This window comes from Fistularia commersonii, chromosome 20 (assembly GCF_037954325.1).
Source record: "Fistularia commersonii isolate RoL2024-O1a breed Wild chromosome 20, RoL_Fcom_v1.0, whole genome shotgun sequence".
In the NCBI taxonomy this organism is placed as follows: domain Eukaryota; kingdom Metazoa; phylum Chordata; class Actinopteri; order Syngnathiformes; family Fistulariidae; genus Fistularia; species Fistularia commersonii.
In genome coordinates, this window is record NC_141303.1 from 2,694,389 (window position 1) to 2,717,201 (window position 22,813).

The 22,813-nt window shown below is 47.2% G+C and overlaps 1 protein-coding gene across 2 annotated transcripts in view; it reads left to right on the plus strand.

Moving 5' to 3' along the window:
* LOC147222579 (bromo adjacent homology domain-containing 1 protein) overlaps positions 1-22,161 on the plus strand; it is a 38,632-nt gene extending 16,471 nt beyond the window's left edge. Inside the window, exons 1-7 of one of the 2 annotated variants that reach the window (XM_086167685.1) lie at positions 1,879-1,995; positions 9,719-11,497; positions 12,623-12,975; positions 13,264-13,423; positions 13,656-13,735; positions 15,745-15,836; positions 17,091-22,161. In XM_086167685.1, coding sequence (XP_086023811.1) covers positions 9,739-11,497; positions 12,623-12,975; positions 13,264-13,423; positions 13,656-13,735; positions 15,745-15,836; positions 17,091-17,280 — 2,634 coding nt within the window. In that variant the 5' untranslated portion in view covers positions 1,879-1,995; positions 9,719-9,738 and the 3' untranslated portion in view covers positions 17,281-22,161. Of the gene's footprint in view, positions 1-1,878; positions 1,996-9,718; positions 11,498-12,622; positions 12,976-13,263; positions 13,424-13,655; positions 13,736-15,744; positions 15,837-17,090 lie in introns of those variants that run through there. The other variant, XM_086167684.1, reaches the window with a different exon arrangement.
* The last annotated feature ends 652 nt before the right edge of the window (positions 22,162-22,813 follow it).

Genomic DNA, 22,813 nt, shown 5'->3' on the forward strand with positions numbered 1-22,813 from the left:
CTTTTGCAGTGACGGATTTTATGAGTGAAACAGTGCACATTGGTACTTTGTTGGTTTCATATCCTGCGTTGGCATTGAAAGTCATAACGATTATTTATATTTTATTTTATCGATATAACGAGACTTTCGTGTGGATTTTTACCTTTTTTTATCTAATTTTGCCAGACACCTTATCAGGACACTTCCTACCTTGTTGGATTATTTTTATTCGTGTATTTTTTTTTTCCTGCTAAGTGACTGCTTGTATGTATGCAGATGTGATCAATATGTTTGATCAGTGCAATGTGTATTCCGTGCATGCTTCGCCTTCATTTCCTTCGGGATCAATAAAGTATCTGTACTACTATTTTGCGGGAAAAAAAGTATTTTATGTTTATCATTTCAATTCATTTTGGTGGACAATAAGCATTTCCTTGGGTGGCGACCAACATGTTCTTTACCGTAGCTTACGTTCGGCATTTGTCCTCGTTCGTTTCGCATCAACGTGCGATCGCCACTCGTAGTGTTACTCTGCGCTGTTGTGTTTGTGTTAATTTGTCTGTGAAAATTTTTAAATTAATTTCAACCCCTGCTGTGATGCAGAAACGTTCGCCACCTTCCAAGGTACGCTAACCAGGGAAGAAAAATTGCAACTTCTCGACAGTCATATAGGAATTGCTTATAAGAGTAGGGGAAAGGTCGATTAGAGTGTGGGGGAGGGTCATAAAGCTTTAAAATATATCTAAATGATAACATAAAAATAGCGACGGCTAATTCCTGGATTTTCTTTTACGGCAGCTCGTTCTGGAACATAACCCCGGCGATAAATGAGGAACCACTGCGTATATATTTTATTATTATAGAGTGCGTCCGCCTCGCTGCGTGAAGGTTCCCAGTTTGATTCCAAAGGGGGACGTTTCTGTGTTTTTGCGTTTTGTGAAAACGTGGGTCTCCTCAGGGCTCTCCGGTTTCCTCCCACAATCCAAAAAACATGCCGATGATTGAGCGAACGGTTGGATATCTCTTTGTGTGGCCCCCGTGATGGACAGGTGAGCGGTCCAGGATGAACCCCACCTGTCCCCACCCCCAGTGACAGCTGGGATAGGCTCCGACGCCCCCGCCAGTGCGGGATAAGCGGTAAAGAGAACGGAGGATTGAATGACATGACAAAACGCAGCCGCCTGCAGGACTGACCAGAAGCGGAAAGGCAGCCGGAGGAACCGGGGCTGTCTTTGCGCCTTCTAAGGACCAGAAAATTCAAATTTAATGAGCAGAAGCGCCGCTCACACGTGACCTGACTGTCAGAACAGCTCGTGGAAAAAATAAAAAAAGCAAACTTTTTGAAATTGGCACTTGATTTACCCGGCCTCTGTGCAGGTGGAGTTGCAAGCTGCCCACCGGGTGCATGGAGGTGTCCGGCCTCAGGGGAGGACCTGCTCTTCTGGATTTTTTTTTTTTTTTTTTTTTCATCCTTTAAGTGAATTTGCGGGACACTGATGGTGCCTTATCACGCCTTTCAGCGGCGTGACGGCCTGGTTTGGTCACAGGGTGAGGCTGCCATGCATGCGTTTGCAGAGGAGGTGGAGGTGGAGGTGGGGTCGCTCGGTCCCTCATCCACCGACCGCGATGGGAGTTTTCACCCCGCATTCCGCGCGCGTTATCCGGTCTCCCTCCGCGGCCCCCGCGGCCGCCGGACAGCTGTGGGCCCGTCATTGGCGGACGGCGGCGTCGAGCGAGGGCCGGCCCGGCGTGCCAATTGGTTCGGGCCAAGTCCCCCCCCCCCTCCGCGAATCGGTGGAAGCCTCAACCAGGAAGGGTTGAGGCTTCGCCAACCGCCGTCCGCTCCTCCCCGGCTCTCCCAGTTACGGAGCTCCGCCGCCGCCGCCGCCGCCGCACCAGTCCTCCCCCCACCTCCGCCCTTCTCCTCCTCCGACACCTCCTCCTCCTTCCTCCCCCCTCCCGCGGCCGCTTCGCTCGACGGTTCCCGGCTGGCAGGAGGAAGTGTGTCGGCGAGTCGTAAGTTACCAGCTCCATTTTCGCGGTCGCGACGTCGCGCCGAATGTTTGAAGTTGTTCCGGCCGCCCGGCCGTCCAGAGCCGGCGGGGTGGAGGGGGAAGGGGGCGGACAGGAGCCCGTCCTCCGCCGCTCCCCCCGCACCCTTCCACACACCTCCCTCTCCCCCCTCAGCCGCCCTCCCTCTCCCTCCCCTCGGTTCCGTGCGGCGGCGATAGACGGACGACCGACCGTCCGTCCGTCCGTCCGTCCGTCCGGCCGCCCGACCCTCCCGAGCTCCCCCTCCGCCGGCACCGGGATCGCGATCAGCCGCGGCGAGGAATCCTGTTCGTGGAAGGGGGACCGCGGAGGGTGACTGCCCTTTTATTCCGCTCGGCGTTCGGGTGGCCCCTTCCTTCCTCCTCCTCTTCCTCCCCAGCCCCATATTTAGAGCCTGGCTCGGCTCCTTCGGATGGCCGGGCTACGTCAGCCTCCGCCGAATCCCATCCCGCCGTCTCCCTCGGTCGGCGGATCCGCCGGGGAGCGTCGAGGCGCGGGGAGGCGGAGGTGGTTGGAGGTGGAGGTTGTGGAGAGAAACCCGACAACTTAATGTTTCACATTCTTGCGGTCCTTTATCCTTCGGCGGAGCCCGTCGTGCCCGCGCCGCGTGTTCGCTTGTCTGTCACCGCCGCTGACGGACAGGCGAGCCGGGGGGGAGCCGGGGGGGCTCCGCCGCCCGAAGCCGCCCTTTACCGGCTCAATCTCCCCTCCGACGGCCCGGGCTCTCCGCGGCTCCCTGGAAGTTGGAGGTAGAAACGCAAATAGATGATGTGTACAGGTGTAACACATAGCTGCTTTGTGTGTGTGCGTGTGTGTGTGTGTGTGTGTGTGGGGGGGGGGGATTCTTGAAGCTCATGTGAGCATTAATGTGTCAAAAAGACAAAGTATTTTTTTGATTGATTTATTGATTGGTTTTATGTTTGGCTCATTTGTGTTTTTTTTTATAATCACTGAGGCAAAACTTCTCTCTTTTTTTCCTTTTTTGCCCATTGTGTCTTGAAAAAGTGTTAAAGTGTGAGCTGGGAGATTGTTCCAGAATTAGAGGATTGATGTGCTTGCCCAGGGGGGGTCTGCACAGGTTTGGTGTGTGTGTGTTTGTGTGTGTGTGGTTCCTGAAGCTCATGTTTGTTTTAGAGTGGTTCTATGAGTTAAAAGGATCTCAATGAAACCAAGTGTTTTTTTAAATGTATTCATTCATTGATCGGTTGATGGGTTTCATAATTGGCTGTTTGCTTTTTCTTTTTCCTCCTTTTCAACTTGAAAAAGTGGCAGATGAGAGAGTGCTCGTGAATTAGCGGATGGATGTGTGCTCAGGGTTTGGGTCCGCTCAGGTTTAGTTTGTTTGTTGTGTGATCCCCGATCCCCGATCAGACACTCTGTAGTTTCCTGGAGCGTAACCTGTTTTTTAATAGAACACTGTTTTTCATTGCGGATTTGTGCGTCGACCGGACGAGGAAATAACAGAAGACGTTGGCCGGGGTTTCCTGAAGCCCAAGATAGTGCCCAAAGATATTAAAATTACCTCTGTGATCAATGAACTGAAAGCAGAGGGTTGTAACCTTTAGTTTCTCAAAACGTGATTTAAACTGATGAATCGATTGCTGGCTATTTTATTAACGTAATCACACGCTGATAATAAAACCCTTTTATTATTGCAGTTCAAGCAGATGCTGAATATTTAAGAGTGTAGGAGATTTAATATTGGCGGTTGACATTCAAGGCTCATACTCGGAGAAAACATGACACCAAGGTTGACATTAACGCATTGAAGGCTGCCTCTGAGGTGACACGAGTTTGACAGAATCTCCGTCTGAATATTTGAAAGAAATGATAAGGACAGCTCATTGTGAAACAAAAGCTTAATTTTCCTTTGTTAAGTGTCTTAAATTTTAATGTGAAAAACCAGAGTATTGGAGACGGACGAGATGTTTTAAAACTTAAAAAAAAAAAAATCTCAACATTTGTCACAGATATACTACGGTCTCCAAAAACAGCTGTGAGCCCCCCACGTGGACGTTGAGCTGCCCGTAAAAAGGCTCGGCAAAACAAACGGACATTTTTTTTTCCAGTTATTATGTATTCATTATCACCTGCAGGAACAGCAGGAATGAAACGAATGGCGGCGAGACCGGAGATGTTGTCTGGTTTAGAAACGTAGAGGAAAAGACTGGAGGCAGAGCTGGAGGCGGCGGAGATGAGGATGTCGAGGTTCTCCTCGGGGGTGAGGAGGACCGAAAGGATCGGGAATGAGTCTGTCAGAGGTTCAGCCACTGTTTCGGGGATAAAGTCGGACCGAGATGGTTTGGATGTGTGCAGGAAGATCTGGGTAGAGGGATGCCGTGGTTGGAACTGCCAGGCAGGAGGTCTAGAAGACGGCCAGAAAGGAGATTTAATGATGGAGCAAAAGCGGACATGAAGTTAGCGGGTCTCAGAGGAGAGGGTTGGATGGAGGCAGATGATTGGCTGCGGAGACCCCTGAAAGGAGCGGCTGAAACACACACACACACACACACACTCACTAATGTGCTAGGATTTGCAATGTAACCCCTGTGGAGGAAAAAAAACAACAAAAACACAGAAAATATACCTATCTGCAGTAGTTGTTCCATTACTTAAAACTTGACTTGCTATATCACACAAAAAAGTTATGAAAGAAACAAAATAATTGAATAATTTATAAGGCAGTTTAAGATGACCAAAAAAAAGGAAAAGAGGAAATGTTCATATCTCTAAAGAGGGGGGAAAAAAAAAAGTCTTTTAAAGTGCAAATGTACTCATCGGATGAAAAGTTCCTATCGTGCGGAGGATATGTAATGTTTCATGACCGCTCTAATGGGAAGGAAATGTGTCCCACCAGTTGCTGCCTCAATAAATGACTTTTCTGAGTTCACGCTGGAAATCCAGGGCGACCTTTGCCGACCCGCCGCTCGGCAGGATCGACCCGTCCGTCCTGTGATGCGGAGATGGCGCAACTGTTTATCAACAGTCAATCTCTTCTTTATAATACTTTGATAAATCGGTGTAAAGATTCACCGGCATCTATCAGGAGGCGTAAGCGGAGGGGCCCTTTTACTGGAAAGAAAACAAATCCGCAGGAAACGGTGTTTATGTTCTTCGAAATACTGAAGGTGTAAATTCCTGCGGTTTCCCAGCAGTTTACACTCGAACATTTCTGGATCCTAAATGACTCATCGCTGCTTGTATGACCTTCCTCTAAAAGCGTAATAGGAAGCACTGAATTAAACAGAATCGCAGCCGCACAATCGTTGTAATCGCCCATTGCGCCGTTGATTTGACCGTAGCGCACTAAAGCCCGTGGTTTGTGGTTTATTAATAAATATTCATGGAATACTTGAAAGTGAACTTCATCTGCCTCTGAATTTCCCCGCGTTGCGCGTCGAGCGATTGTGTTGCACGTGTACATTTGGTCAGGATCTATGAGGAAGATCGCCAGGTGCGGTTCTAAGAACTCCCTTTTTAAAAGCGCTATTCAGCTCTGGTTTCGTTCCAGGAGCTTCCCACCTCCGGGGGAACTTTTTCAGTTTTGCATTCTCAGTGGTACCAACCGGTGTGTGCAGCACGCTCAAAAACAAACCGCCCCAAAGGGGAGGAAGACGACACGGACGATGTAGAGAGCGAAGTTGCCATAGCGTCCGTGTCCATGCATTGCGGGAGTAATAACCGTGGATGTGTTTTTATTTTCTCCCTGCACCGCTTTGCCGTTTGAAGAAAACGCGGCAGTTCGCTAACTCCAGTGCTTATTTTGGCCAAAATGTTAATGTTCCGCCGCGACCCCTGGAGCCTCGTCCGTGGCGGAGCAGGCATGAAGCGCTTGGACCTCCTCTTGTTCCATTCCTGGTTGTGTCCATTATGTCGCAAGAGAACAGCTGACCGGTGACCACAATGTTTTTTTTTTTTTTGTTTTTTTTTCTAAAAGCCAGTCCGCAAGATGTATCTGGTAATGGATGTGGTTTATGAGTCCCTATGGAATTGTAAAAGAGCAACCGAGGTCCACGATCCCTGTCCGAGTGCACGCAGAAGCGGCGTCGCCGGCGGAAAAGGTTCTGGTATCTGCGAAAGATCCGACGGTGCCAAAGCGTCTGTCGAGTTTGTACGGCAAACCTGTTTAGTTTGTTTCACAACCCCCCCACGCTTTCAGCTGAGAAATATTCGAAATGACCTAAAGACTGCGGTTAAATTGGAGCTGGATGTTTGTTTTGATTCGTGTGAGTCATTATTCAAATGCACGCTTCTCTTTTTTTTTTTTTTTCTTTTACGCGCTCCGTCCCCGGAGTCTTTTGCGAGCAGTCGGATTGGGAAAAAAAGCACCGATGTTTGATGATGGGAGAGGAGCCGATGATCTGTTTCCTAACCAATTAGAGATGAAGCAAAGGGTCATTGGTCTTACTGTAAATGTGAAATTACTTCCTGAGGAACACAAGGCCTAACTGTGTTTAAAGAGCCAAATTGCTGCTTCGCCAGAACGCTGCCCGTGTGAGATAATAATCTCGCAGGTTAAACCTCCTCATCTCTTTTCCATCTGAAACGCGCTCCTCAGCGCTGACCCGCAGCTGCTGAAAAATGGTTCTTTGTGTTCTTTCGTGAAAAAAAAAAAAAAAAAAAAATAGATTAGAGCAAAGCCTCCCCTAAAGCAGATTGGAGCCGATATTAGACTCCTGAATAAAGAAGGGCATATTGGCCAAATTTTGCGGAGTGCTGCAAAACCTCTCGATTTACACTTGGATTATCCGAGCCATCGAAAACAAATTGTGAAAGCGCATTAACTGCTTTTATTGAATTCAAACTCGGACGAGGTGAAACATTTTGGATGTGGAGTGTGCGACTACCAATATTGAGTTTTAGTTTCAAGCTGCAGGAAATTGTCCTTTAATTGTTCTCTGGGGGGCAGTACAGGGAGAAGGGGTGTGTGCAAGGGGTATTAAAACATAATAGTAAATGCCTAATGTGGGAGGGGGGGGTTTATTGTGATGTATTTTCATCGGGTCCAAATATTCCAACCGCACCCCCGGTCGTTCTTTTCCCGGAGCCATATTGGCTGAGTACGACCGGCAGAATCCGACATGTTTGGAAAACCGTGTGGCGTTTTGACTGCAAAGACGTCCTGAGTTCACGTTACAGTGGCGTTCTTCCGTCAGCTATCAGGCTTGTCTTTGTTTGCGTGCACACACACACACACACACACACGCACATACGCGCTTGTCTGAACGAATGACACCGCTTGTAATTCTCAAGCCTCAGCTCTGGACAAAATGAATGGCAAAAAGACCCGAGGTCTATTCTTTTTCTGCTCTGAAACAGATAGTATTTTTCTGTTAGGAAGCTAATTCATCTTACAACTTGTTGCAGACAAGCTTAGGCCGTAAATCTTCATGCTTTCGTGTCTCTGCAGGCACCGGGCACCTCGGCTCGCTTTAGACATCGACGTTTGCGCGAATGGAGGTTGCTGTGTCAATGTCTTAAGGTCTACCAGCCGCCATTTGATTTATAATATAACAATGACAACGGCTGATGTTGATGTTGTTCATAACCTGTCCGTCCAGTGTCCTTCTGATCTGTTAGTAAACGTACGACAATGTAAAAGCCCCTATACTTTGTTTTAAAATGCAGTTTCTTTAATTCCAACTATCAGCTCAAAATATCTGTTATCAGTCAAGCTGTAATTTAATGAAGACATAAGGACGCCCATAATTGATGGAAAAATATCATGCCACGTTTTAATTATAGTCGCACGTTGAACGATTCTAAATGCGGCACATTTTATTTGTAATGGAGCCTTTTTAGATGATATCCCACGGTGACAAAGCTGCCGGTTCATTAACTCGACGCCGCGTCGGTTTCATCTCCTCTTTCTTTAGAACGTAACTAACAACCGTTATTAGTGTCATTGTTGTCGGACCGAACGCGACGACGCCCGGGTAGCCGCTGGTGTTTAAAGCGTGCCGAAGAGGTCCTCTCTTCGGAGCCGGAGATTCACGGCTGGCTTGGTTCGGCGTGGCCGTCGTGGCTTTTGCTGCTCGTGAGAAACAACTGGCTTTAAGACTCCTGTGTGCAGTAAACACATCACATTACATGAAAGACTATAACTTGATTGGCTGCAGGCTTGTTCTGCATCAGGGCCTATTTTATGTACATATACCATGAATCTCCCTTGCCGCTGCTCAAATACATCCTCTTGAAGTGACTTCTTCTAAACACATGTATTCCCATCCCGTCACATGCTTGAGATACTTGCATTATCCTACAGTTGTTCTCGTTTTCATTTTCAAAATGAACTCTTTGTGTTCACCGAGTCAATTGTTTGTTTCTAAATGAATGTCATGCTTAGTGATTTCGCAATGGACGCGAGGAACTTTTCGCAGTGCCCAGAACCTTTTCAGGAACTAGACTGTTTCCGCGTGCACCGGGACGGCATAGGAACCACGGAGTTTGTCGCTACGACAATTTTAGCTCCTACTCCGAGGCAATGTCATTGACGGTTCAATAGCAGCTCTTACGACATAGGCGTTTGGAAATTTGTGGGACTCGTAGAGCCACGCCCATTCCCAGATACTTCTCGCAGACTGCAGATCACCATTTTAGAAATCTATTGTGGTCACTGGTCAGCTGTGTTTTCTTGCGACAAAATGGACCAGAGAGAAATGGACCGACAAAGAGGTTCAAGCTCTTCTGGCCTGCCGGGATTTCCAGGGCTCGCAGCGGAACATCAACATTTTGGCCGAAATCAGTGTGGCGTTAGCTAACAGCGGGGCTATTCACACGGCGAAGGGAGAAAATAAGATCACTTCATTTTATAGTCAATGGTTATTTATCCCGCCGTGGAGAACATGAACGCTATGGCAACGGTGTCGCTGTCCCTGCCGTGGTCCTCGCCAATGCAAAAGTAAAAAAATGTTCTCCTGGAGGAGGAAATTCAAGCCGGACAGTTCTTAGACCCGAGTTTTGACGTATCGTTGCATGGATCTCGTTGGTTTTGTCATACGGTCAGGCGTATGTCATAAGGAGACACTAAATTGATGGAGAACCATGTGTGGGTTTAAATAGCAACTTCGGGTGCCAGTTAATGATCCGTATCTTTTAAAATTTTCAAACTTCCCCAACAGACTCAAGTTCCACTCTAAAAAAAAAACAAAATTGGCTCTAACAAGCTGTTATTTGTATTCTGCATACGCACTACCCGATGCAGAGCGCGAATGATTCAACGTAAATGCACGCCGACGCGCGGACAACAAAAATAATAGCTTTGAGCGGGGACTCAGAATCTGTGTTCCAGACTTCGTTTCAGGCTTACATTATACCCATAGGTCAATACCTATTTTGGTCAGCGCTTTCTTTGTGCCAGAGATCTTCTCGCATTAGCGTACCGTAGCTCCTCCAGCCTTTCTGGAGCATAAATCAGGAAAGAAATGTGTTACATAATGCTAATGGTCCCTGCTCAATACTTTGTGCACCTCACATCATTTCCCCACTGTCTTCACTAATCACCAATCCTGCTCTGATTGGCCTGGTGCCTGCTGATCTTAACATCTGCTGTGTGACTAAGAGAGCCATGAGTAAAGATATTATGAGATTTTAAGGCCGGAACAAGACCGCTACTGTGTCGATTAATTGTTGTTGTAAAAGCGCTAAGCCTTAATTTTTACTGCTTGTCGGTCTATCTTGTCTCCAGGCCCTGTGAAGAAGCATGTGATGACTCACGCAAGGCAGAAGGGTTCCCCCAGGCAGAGCCACGCTAGCGGCGAGTGGCGGGACAACTGTCCTCTTTGGCCACATGGTGGCACGATGGGCAGCGGCTGGCTTGAGCGCTCGCTTCGATTCGGCAGGACAAAGAAGATAAGCGAGGTCGGCAAACAGGCGAAAGGCAAGGCCAAGAAGATGAGCGAGAAGAGGCCGACGGAAAACTGCAATCAGAGCAAGAGCCTGGACGGAAGGCGGGAAAAGAAATGGGACAGGAAGCTGTATCCCTTGCGAAGGAGGCCCGGGATCAGCGATGGCGAGGGGCTCAGCTGCCACGTCCTCCTCACAAGGTTGGAGGAAAGCCTTCGCGATCAGAGCACTTCGGCGGAAAACGACAAAAAGGTATCCGTCAAACAGAAACCCAGGAAAGGCAAAGGCGCCGTAAAAACGGAGACAAAATTAATACCCAAAGCAAAATCAAAGTCAATCAGCTCGGCTCAAAGCGAGTGCGTCCACGCCCCGCAACCACGGAAGCGGCGGCTCGCCTCTCTGAACGCCGAGGCGGTGAATAGCTTGCTGCTCGAAAGAGCCACCGACGCTCAACCGGCCGCCAAGCAGGCTAAGAGACAGGAGGAGCCTGCCAACGGCGGAGCTTCCCCGGAAGCCGATCCCCCGAGGAGCGGCGTCCCCGGGGGTGCGAAGGTGTTGCGCGGGAACGTCGGTAAAGCTTCCACAACACTGAAACTTGAACAGTGCCAAAACTCCAAGCAGGCCAGGAAGGCCAAAGCCGCCCGAGTAGACAAAACCAGCGGCGTGAGTCTGGAGATTTTGGACGCCCCGACCCCGAGACGATTGGCCGGGCTTAACGCCGCAGCGCTGCTGAAGTTAACCAGCTCATCTGCCGCGAGTAAGCAGCGAGCGAAGACCGCGTCCGCGGCCGTCGTCTCGACGCACGCCAAGTCCTCCGCCGCCGCCGCCGCCTCCTCGACCCCCAAACAGCACTGTAGAGTCAACCTCAAACACAAAGGGCAATGGCAAAAAGAGAAGGGGAATAAGAGCTCTCCCATCCACAGAGGTTGCGCCGCTTGCAAGAAGAAGGCAGACTTTGAACCCAAAGTGGAGTGGGAGAACGGCAGCTGCACACACAGACTGACCAAACCGGGCTACCAGCCGCGTAGCATGCTGGGCTATTCTCTAAACCACGTGAAAGAGGAGCAGCTAGAAACCGAACTGAGCCCGTACTACTGCTGTCCCCCCGAGGGCTCGATGGAATACTGCCACCGCGTGGCGTTCTTTGTGGGCCAGCAGCCTTACAGAGAGTCCGAAGATCAGCCGCTCAACACAGCTTTGACCCCCGTGAAGCGCGAGTGCCTCGTAACCTCACCGTCCCTGACGCATTCCCACCCGCACACCGCTCTGACCCTCAGCCCCCACCCCTGCCTCTGCACCGCCGACCACTGCTTCTCCAGCTACTACGTTCACATCGCCCACCCGACACACACTGGAACCACGTCGGCGGCTCTCACTTCGCGACCTCTGAACTTTGCGCCCTCCGGCTTGTGTCCTAATCGGATGACCGGCTCCAAGCTGCTGGGTCCGCAGATGGGGCAGGGGCTGCCCCACCCGACCTGCTGCAACTCCGTCACGTCGCCTTGTTACGGGGAAGCCTGCGGGCTCGGCGGTTACACCTACAGAGCGATGCCCCCCGTTAACAGCAGGGGGTGTTCGTTCAGTACGGGATGCACCGGCTGCACGCACGGCATCAAAACAGGTTTGTCGAACCTTTTTCAGCTCTCGGTGTTTCCGCCAATCCAAGGCGTACGTTTGATCCAGTCATATTTCCCGTACCGAGGGCGCAAAGAATAGGTTCCGCGATTGTAAATCTCTGCTACATGCTACGCTCACTTCTTTTGCTTTCTTTACGTATTCTCTTTTAGGAATAAAACAACTCACTGATCCTAGAATCCAGTTAGTGATTGCAGACCGAAAAACATCCTTTGTTGTTTAACATGTGCCTGGAGCTCTGTCCCAGCAAGTGTGAACGTTTCTGTTGTTTTGTTTTTGTTGTTGTTGTTTTTTTTTTTAGCAAAAGCTTTGGATCTGCGTTTAGCTCCAGGCGCAGATTTAGATCTCCCTCGATAAGGAGGGTTCAAGTTCAACTATTGTATTCTTTAACAATTGCGTTGCGTGTAGTTAAACTGATAAAAAGATAAAAGTAGCAAGTCCATACGGGGGCCGTGGAAATTGCCCATTTTTTTAAGTTCCAGTTGTATTTTATGCAACATGGACGCAGAGCATCCTTCCTAATATCGTTTCCGTAATAGCCACCTTTTTACAGCAACAGCAAAATAATATTGCATTAATTCACAGACACTTTTGTTTTAATTCAGCCCCTAGCAGAACTTTAAATGGGCAACACCAGCTCAAAAACTGAAAGTTTCCTCTGAATATCTGGCCTGGGTATATTTAAAAGACTGATTTTGTGGGGGGAAAAAAACACCAAGAAGTATAAGTCATGGACTTATCTGATCCAAATGATTAACCAGATTCTGTATTTTCACTTTTATATTTACAAGCATGATTCGCGTGGCGAATCTGAACCTGCAGGCATCCACGCCCTGCAACCAGCTGATCTCTGCAAAGCATAGAATTTATCGAGCTTCACTTGCACATCAGCTGTCCTTAACTTGTCGGGATAAACTTTTTTTTTTTTTTTTTTTTAAATCACATCACTCCCGCTTCCCACAACACACACCCACACACACACACACACACGTACGTCTCGCGCCCAGCAGACGAAGTCCCCTCCACTGTAACTGCTCTTCTACCTCATTGAGTCTACATGAAATGTCCTCGCCGCGTTGCTTCAAACCCTAATTTTGTCTTTTTATTCCAGAGGGTTATTCCTCCCCCCAGAGTGACCCCTCCCTCCTGGGTCCTCCCCCCTTACCCATCTCCAGCTGCCCTTTATCCAGCGTCCCCTCGTCCACCCAAGCCAGTCCCCACCTGCTGACCCCCCTGTCGGGTCGAGACCAGCCCCAGCCCAGGTTGAAGCTGGGTACAGAATGCCCGCAGAGCGCCAAACCCGCCAACGGCTCCATGTCCATGGGCCGCACGCGCCTGTCTCAGGAGCAGCCCTCACCTGTGTCCAGCCTCGGCAGCCCCAAACAGAAGAGAGTCAGCCGCAGACGAGCCACTAACGGCTGGCGGCCCGTCGGATTTCCCGCAGAGAGGGAGGTTTTTATTGCGGTGGGTTGTTTTTTTTTTTTTTTTGTGTGAGTGTTCCTGAATAGCAGTCGTTGAGTAAGAGATTAGAGAGATTTGCGATTGTCTCTCTGCCGAGACTTACTCTGCCGTACGAAACTCTGTCTGATAACGCTCTCGGAGCAGAAATCTCCACATCCAGGCAGCGAAAAGAAAAAAGGAAAACGTCAGCTCTCGTGTTCGGACCACACGGCATCATGCGATAGATTCCCCTTTTTTTTTTTTTTTGTTTTTTTTTGTAACGACAACTCCGTCCCTCTCCGGTAAACCCAGGGAGAGGAAGAGACGGCCCTGCGGCAGTGTTACGAAGGGGTGGAGAGGGACGGCGAAGTGATTCGTGTCAGAGACACCGTGCTGCTGCGATCCGGCCCCAGGAAGAAGTCCCTCCCGTACGTCGCCAAGATATCCGCGCTCTGGGAAGACCCGAAAACAGGTACGCGGGATCGAAATGACCTAGGTTGTTTACATTACATTACATTACATTACATTGCATTTGGCAGACGCTTTTATCCAAAACGACGCACAATAGAGGACATAGGGACTGCAAATACACTTGCAAATACACGATGCACAGGAATATACAGGACAGTAAGCTTTACGTGTGTGTGTGTGGGGGGGGGGGGGGGGTATATCGTGTGCTCACATGTCTCTTTTCCCCGCTTCAGGAGAGCTGATGATGAGTCTTTTCTGGTACTACCGACCTGAACACACCCAGGGAGGCCGAGATCCCAGCACACACTGTAAGGTGAGGATTTCACAAACACACACCTGCGGCCGCGAGTCCGTCTGCCAATAACGGAACACACACCGAGCTGATTCCACACGGATGCGCGCAGTTAATTCGGAAACGATTGTCTGGCACGCTTACAGACGACGACGTAAAAAAAAAAAAATGAATTATCACGGTTCGTCTAACGAGTGTTTTTTTTGATGGTCTCGCTTCTGTTTTGTAATGGATTCGCTTGCATGATGTTTGCATTTCATTTCAGCATAAACTGGACCAGTCCGACGTTGGCCTTGAAATGATAATGACGCTTAACCCGTCGGATGCCGTTATCGCACATTCCCGGATACATTTATAATTTCCATTTCACCCGAAGGGTCATTGTCTCAATTTGAGACTCGCAAGTTTGGCAAATAAACGCAACGATTATTGGACCAGGATTAGCTTTTTACAATGTTCGGTGATTTCGGTCCCACGGGCCGATACAAGCTCTCCTAATTCAAAAGAATGATCGCAGTCATCGACTGCCTGCAGAACGAGTCTTTTGATTTACTGCTGCAGTGTTTTGACCCGCAGAAACCCCAAATGAACCCAAGGTCTTGACAGATGTATTTTTCTTCTGAAAAATCACAACAATGACTTCATTCATCGCTGCCACGGGCTCTGAAAAAAAAAAGAAAACAGAGCAAAAACAACACATTGTCTGACTTTTGACTTTCCGATGAGTCACTCATGTGCAAAATGTGCCGGGGAATCGAACCGGGACCCGAACAGTGATATTTCAACGCTCACTCTATTTCTGATTTTTTATTTATTTTTTTTTTTTTAAATTGCCAAAAATAAATATGTTCTCTGGCAACATCTTTTTAACCATCATGCACACGTCAGTGCGACGTAGTAATATGACTCAGTGGGTTTTCTCACCAAAGTGGAAATGTTTTAATTCAGTCAATGCCTTTCCATGTTATCAGAGTAGTTTTTTATTAAGTTTATTATATTCGGCATAATTACCCGTCTTCTACCAAACAACAGACGTGCGTTTCCTCTTGGAATTTCACACCATTCTTTTGCGGTTTCCATCGAGTTCCGGGACTTGAAATGTGACAGAAAAAACACAACAGCCAAAAATTGATGGGACCTCAGAGAGCGTCGACGCACGGCGGCGGCGGCGGCGGTGGCGCCGTGGTTGGCGCTTCTTCCTCAAAGCAAGAAGATCCCCGGTTGGATTCAGACAGGCCTTTCTGAGCCGAGTCTCCTCCAATTTCCTCCAAAACATTCAGGAGTTTCATTGGACGCCCTAAATTTCCCAAAGTGAATGCTTGTACGGCTTCATATGTAGCGCCGGGATCGGCCAATGACAGCTGAGATAGCCCCCTTTCGCCTCCACAAACACACACACACACACACAACCCTTAAAGCAGTCTCGCTAATGAATGAGTCTAAATACACAAGCGCCGAAAACGTATTTGATTTTTCTCATTTTGTTTTGATAAAGACTATCTCTAGTTGCGTCTCAGACTAACCGCCCGCCGTCACGCTCCAGGTCACGCTGAATGCGGACGGACAGGTTCTGGAGCGTTCTAGTTCATTTCACGTCCGCCGCGGCGCACACGTTGGCGGACGCGGTGTTGTGGGCGTCCTGATGTCCGACGCGTACGGGGGAGGAACACAAACGGCGAGGCGTTCTAACCGCCGGAGACGTTATCTCGCTCCCGGCAGCTTTGGGACTGTTGAAAAACTGTTGCTTTCTGAAATAACCACAGCACCCGACTGATGCTATCTCCGCCACCTCCTCCTTCGGCGAACTAAGAATAAGAGAGGCGGCGGCGTCGAGCCGAGCCCGAGTCCTCTCGCCAGAGAGCTGAAGCGCAAACGCAACTCTCTCTTGCGCACGAACGATTACAGCTCCCTTTTGTGCTCGTCGGACAAAAAAAAAAAACAAAAAACTGTTATTTTCTTCGGGCCGGCGGCCCGCGCAATACGACAACGCGTGCGCCGATGTGACACTGTGCACCCTCTTCCCGTTTCAGAATGAGGTTTTCGCCTCTCGGCATCAGGACGAGAACAGCGTGGCCTGCATTGAAGACAGATGCTACGTTCTCCCATTAGCCCAGTACTGTAGGTGAGTACACACACACACACACACTTAATGAAACCGATGGACAATCATTGCCAGAAAATCCTTTCAGAGCCTCTCCTTTTTAATTAACACCTTGGTCTGTGAGATAGTGTGTGTGCAGGCGCGCTTCTTCAGAGTTTCCCAGCACACGCTGGTGACACTTCCACCGTTAATGAATTCCACTGACTCCCCGGCCACAAGTGTTTGCCTCGCCGCCGGTTTGTAAATATCTTCTCGGAGCTCGGTAGCTGGCTTTTTTAACTCTTCCCTCCACCAGCTGCTTTGAAAAATAACCCCCCCCCCCCCCCAGACATGAATATATAAATATGTAATCACGCATTATTAGCATAGACGGAACAAAGTCTTCGAATATCGTCAGTGAGCGGGGTTGTCAGTTTTTTTATTATTTTTTTTCAATTGCTGCAATTTAAGTGTTCAATGACTAATTCTGCCCTCCTGAGTATTCACCAAATTTATTTATTTTTTTTTCATTTTACTTTTTGTCGGATTTGTTTTAATTCACATAGACACTTAAATATCGGGGGACAATGTCGTGTTCTTTCCCAAAAGTATGGGTTGGGTTCATGTTATTGTTCAAGAGGTTAATATTTCCAACAAAATCATTTTGAAAATGAGGATTTTTCTAAGAGGAAAAAATATGAAATAAATATAAAATAAAAATAAAAGTACAAAACAAGCTCTGGTTTTAATCAATATGACTGCCCTTTCATTTATTCTGTTTATTTTCCCTTTGAATGATATTTTCTTCTGCCTATTGATGGAACAGTAAGTGATTTATTTGACAATAACAATCCCCGATAGAGACTTCCTTGCTCTTACAAGCAGAGAAAGATATTAGACAAAATACAGGACTGTCTCAGAAAATTAGAATATTGTGATAAAGTTTTTTATCTTCTGTGAAGCAATTAAAAAAACAAAAATTACTTTTTCATGATATTCTAATATTTTGAGATAGGATTTTTGAGTTTTCTTAAGACGTAAGCCACAATCAGCAATGTTAAAATAATAAAAGGCTTGCAATATTTCAGTTGATGAATCCAGAACATTTTTTGTTTTTGAAATTGCATGACAGAAAATAAAGAACTGTATCACAATATTCTAATTTTTCTGAGACAGTCCTGTATAAAAAAAAAATAAATAAAAAAAAACGCTGGCATGGGAAAAAATCATAAACAATTGTAACTAATTTTTTTTTTTTTTTTTTTTTTTTTTCCCCCCCCTCTCTCCCGTGTCTAGATTTTGTGCCTTGGTGAAGCGGCGTGCCGAAGGCGCCCCACCTGGCAGCGCCAGCATGGTGCCCTGCTGCCCGGACTTCGCCCCCCCCTCTCACCGCTGTGTGCCCACCGACGTCGACCCCGAGCTGGTGTATCTGTGCCGGCACGTCTATGACTTCCGCTACGGCCGCATCCTGAAGAACCTGCAGTAGGAGGAAGTCGGCGTTCGTACCCGTGAACAAATCGCCACATAATCTCCCTCCTACTCTGGGAAAGGGGGAGCAGAAGGACCCGACGCCTTCGTCCCGTCCGGCGGGGGGATCGAAGGAGGGTTTTAGTCGGCGGGCAGGGGCGGGGGGGGCAAAATTTGCAAATTTGTGACGAAGTTTGTGACGAAGCACAGATCCCTTTAGGTGAGCGAGGAGGCGCCGCGAGGTGACGGACGCGTCCGTCTCAGTCTCTTCCTCTTCTGGTTCGGAGGCGCGAGGATGCGCATGAATCGGCTCTGGTTTTAGTCTGGATGCGTCCCGTCCCGTCCCGAACCCCCGTCCCCCCCCCTTTGCCTACCGGGAACGCCAGCGCCCCCCTCCCCTCAAAAGCATCTTAGCACAACAATCACGTTTGTTCCATTTGTAAGCCGACGGCTTTAGGTCGGCGCGACGCTAAGGTGCTTCTGGGGGGGAAGCGCGAGTCTCCGCTGTCGGCCCGATGGAAGCGGTGTTCCAAGAAGCCAGGGTAAAGAAGCAGCTAATGGAGAGTGTCGTCTTATTTCTCCCGGTTTGTTGCGCTTATTCGTGTGCGTGTCTGTCCGAAGGAGCGAGTGGGAGAGCGAGTGTTGTCGGTGCGGATAAAAGCGGGGACGTGTGACGTGTTTTTAGGAGGCTTTCAGGCAATCAAACCAAAAAAAAAAAAAAAAAAAAAAAAAAAAAAAAGCAGCTTTAGAGGAAGCGGAGCTCTCTTTTCTGTCTGCCTCTTCTCTTTCTCCCCGTCCGACGTGGCACGGCGCACACACACACACACACACAGACACACACACCGACGGGAAGGTTTTCAACTGGAGCATCGCTCCGCACAATCTCAAATACTGTACGTGGAAAAGTGGCGGGGAGGGAATTCGTCCGACGCATCTCGTCCGAACCAAAGTGGACTCCGGAGCGGGGCTTCTGTAACTTCTGTTCAGGAAAAAAAAAAAAAAAAGAGGCTTTAAACATCTTGTATTCGTGAAACACACACAAAGTCCCGTCCTGGTTTGAAGACGCCTGGTTCTAGAGAGGCTTTTTGAATGCGCCGCCTCACAATGGTCGGCCGTTTTGTTTATATCTATATTTATCCGCTTCGGTTTCCTGTGATTTGCCTTATGACCTGCAGGTAGAGCTTTAGGCAGCTAGCGGTACCTCACCCAACCAGGAAGCAGTAGATCCCCCGTTCCGTCGTGCCGAGATCGATGCCGACCGACCGACGGATGTGACGCGATGACGTTTTAATAGCGTCCGTTGTTCCCCCGCGGAGGAAATGAGCATCGTCACGTCTGCAGAGAAGAAGCGGTGTTTGCCCTCCGCCGTCTAAATATTAACAGTTGGCATTTCAATAAATGCGCCAATGCTACGGTTAGCTGTGACTTGACATAAATAAAATAAAATAAAAATGACATTAACTTTGATTCCCTGAAAGGGGACTCAGAAACGGCTTGGGAAATGTAAAACGATTTATAATTAAATAATTTAATTTAGTTTGCTGTCATCCCAGTCAGCTTCCTGATATAATAGTCTGTTTAGACCCCAATTAATGTCAATATTACTAAGAGTATTTTCGCCCTCATTTGTTTACAGACTTGTTTCAAATCACTCATCGTGAGTCCAGGCTCGAGGTGGCACTTCTATTCAATTTTATTCTTCATTTTATTTTATTTTGAATTCCACCGTTCCACCTTTGGCCATGAAACACATGGCATTGATGTGCAAATATGATAAAACCTTTCAGTGCATTTTTGGCATTGTAATAAGAAAAAAAACAACAGATATTTATTTTCTAAATTATTATAAATGATTTCAATCCATTTATTTTAGTACGAGTAATTAACAAAAATCAGAATTGGGTGTAAAGTACCACTTAATCCTTCTATTTTATTGAAAAAAATGGTTAAATATGCAGTTATTCACTGGACAGATGATGTCTCCTCCCCCGCTCTAAATCTCGTATTTGGCCTCGATGAATATTCCGGTATCGACTGCGAATATATATATTTCTGATGTCACGCAAATCAAACTCGCGCGGTCACATCTTACATTTCCGCTGACCTCATTTGCACTTTGGCCAGTGAGCACGGCATCAAATATCAAACTACACGAACGGACGTTTTTAACCCGAAACGTCGGAACGGTTAATAAAAAAAAAACAAGAATTAAAAAATGAAAAAATAGGTATCGACCCCAGGGAGACATAAACAATACTCAAAGGGTTATTGATCGATCGGCGGGTGCGGTTTCCCCGCCGAGAGGCCGATAAATCATTATCTTATCGTAATAGTCGCTCGTTATTCGATTAATGGTCGCGGCCCTCGGCTGCTTTTCATCGCCGAACGTTTTTTCCCTCATCGCCTCTGTGGACGTCGCGATTATCAAATCCACATCAACCATCCCTTTAACCGTCACCCCCCCCCCCCCTCCTCCTCCCCGCCAACAAGACAAACCAAAGGATGCCACATAAGCCAGAGTCCTCATCTCAGCCCCCCAACACACACACACACACACACACACACACTCCATCTCCTCGCCAGCACCTCCTCTCGCTCCCTTCTTAAATTGCACTAATCCATCCTCCCCCCCCCCCCCGCACTCCAGACGACAAACGAGTTTTGCGTTATTTGTTTTTGTTTTGATCCATTTTATAAAAGTGTACTTGGGAGGGAGGGGCTGTGTGTGTGTGTGTGTGGGGGGGGGGCGTACGCGTGTGTGTGTGTGTTTGTGTTTGAGTGTGTGTCTGCAAGCGAAAGACGTGTTTACGTCTGCTTTTGTTTGTGTATATTTCTCGAATTGAACCAGTAGAGGAGTCGGCCGACGTGTTCACCGTGTTACCTGATGCACAACCTGTTGAATTCCATGGATCTACGCAGCATAAACACATATATATATATACATATATGTATATATATATATATAACTAGAGTCATTCCATTCGATCCTTTTAATCTGCGCAGACATGCTTATAAATATATATAATTATACAGTATATGTATGTATTGACACTGTTAATGTGATTAGATTTTGGAGAGGCATCTGGACTGAAGCCTGACTCGCCGTGCTGACAGACGTAGCACCACGTTAGAAGTGTGATTAGTTTTTTGGGGGGAGGGGGGGTCAGGAATGTTATACTGCGGCGGATATTTTGTTTTTTATTTTCCCCGCCGCACTCATTCATTGCCTTTTAACCTGCAAGTGTTTTACTGTCACTCGGAAGACGAGTTGTGCCGGAGCGTGTGTGTGTGTGTGTGTGTGTGCGTGCGTGCGTGCGTGTGTGTATATTTTAAGAATATAAAGAGTACCCGATTGCTTTCGAACGCCCACCCGCCCAATTTTCAACACTCTGAAGCCATCTTTTAATGTTATCTTAAGCAAAATCAGACCCCGACCATTTTATTTCTATTAACGCCCTGATTCTTCAAGAGTTAATATATATTGTCCTACTTTACAATTTCTCCGTATTAAGACTATTTTATTATGTCAATTTCCTAAGATGGCATATGCAATATATTTTTAGAATTACTATTTTTGGAAACGTGAATCGCGAGGAAAAAAAAAAAAAAAAAAAAAGAGGAAAAAAAATATACGTTATTTTTATTTTATTTCAAATCGAAAAATCACAGCAGCACGAATTCAGATTTGACCAAATGGAAACAAGGAGGAGAACTTGAAGGGACCTTCAGGTTTTTACTTCCTGATGGCGAGAAATTCCCTTCCAGACCATTTCTAATAATGTTGTACATAAAAAAACACCCTCACCCAGGAAGCACCGGGCACTCTTTAAGTAAGCGGACAGCCAATGCACAGTGTAGTATTTTTTTGCAAGATCTGTAATAATTATATTTAAATATGGAAAAAAAAATATTTAAATGGAGTAAACAGTACAATATATAAAGGTTCAAGTTAACTTATTTGGACATACTGTGTCTATTCGATTAATTATATCCTGTTTCTTGTGCTCCAGGATGAAATCTCTTTTTATTTTGTAATTTAATGATTTGGATGGTGAGTCGGTGGTTGACGGAGATGGAAACGCTTGTCGTCGTTCTTGTCGCGCGGCACAGACGAGACCGGAACTCGCCGCCGATAGCGGGGGGGGGGGGGTGGAGGCGCCCAGCGTAGATATTTCCCATTTAGAAGTCCAAACAACATCAGAGCTTTTTAAACTTTGTAATGGATGTCAAGGAAGTTGCTCTTTAGGCGCTAAACGTTTGAGTGAATATAGATTTATAAGTACTTTGTATTAGTGTACACACTCAGCATTAACCATTTGCCTATTAGCAGCATATTAGCTGTGTGTTAGTCATTATAAATCACTTATTCATGCTTAATTCAGCATGATCCCGGTCTACAAGTAACAAACCAGTAACGTTTCCTTATTACTGTCGACGGAGCTGCGATCGGTCATCCGGAATTTACCGTGGAGAAAAACGTTTGCCGAAAAAACGCCCGCAAACGCAAAGTGCACCCCGAATAAAAGCATACGCCAATCATCATTCATGCACAGAACTTACAGTATATATAAAAAATATGTCATTTAAGCAAAAAAAAAAACAAACAAAAAAAACACTAATTAGGACACAGATGAGGAGGAACTCCTAGTTACTGGCACATCATTGGTAGAATATGGTCGTGTAGTCAGGTGAATAAGTGCTTTATAACAACTAATATACGAGTGAAATGCATGTTAATGAGCTGCTTGTTAGCGGTGGATTTGTGTAGACTAATATTAAGTGTCGACGTGTGATTTAATGTTGTCCTTGTTCCCATCTGTTAGGAGGATGAGACACTGAAATGCGATGGAGTTCTATTGTTTAACCCAATTCTTTCAATAAAACCCGCCAATGAAACGCAGCGATGTGACGTGTTTCCACTTTGAGCGCCCCGTTCGGTTTGCAAAAAAGTCAACAACAAAAAAAAAAAAAAAAAAAAGCACCTCCAAACGCACTTTATAACACATTTGTGCACGGCCATTGTTTTACTAGTGCATCGCATGCTAGGTTGATGATGTATACAGGCTGTATTGTGTTAACTTTGGCTTTCCGCTAGTGTTGCGCTACCGTATATATGCTAATTATGCCACATTCTGCTGCTTCTGGGTGCAATTTCCAGTCCGAGGGAAACAAAAGGAGTGATGCTAGGCTACACACATTTCCAAGGGACGAGAAGAGAAGAAAGGAGTGGGAAATGGAAGAAACGCCACAGGCGGGAGACGCTGGATGTCAACAACCCGCTACTGCAGAAGTAGCATCCGATGAGGAAAGAGCAACACCGGCACGATCACGGAGCTGATAAACAAGTTGCCCGGTTTGTTAACACAGCCGTCCGTAAGTCTACAGCGAATGGCTGATGACAAAAAGTTGAACCTGTTAAAACATACGCTCTGTGTGTTAGCATGGCGAGGTAGTTGCTCCGGCGACTTTGACTGACTCTTACCTCTTCGCGTCTTGAAGCTCATTTGGATTTCTGTCTCCAGCGTCATTCAAGGCTCGCACAGATGATCTGC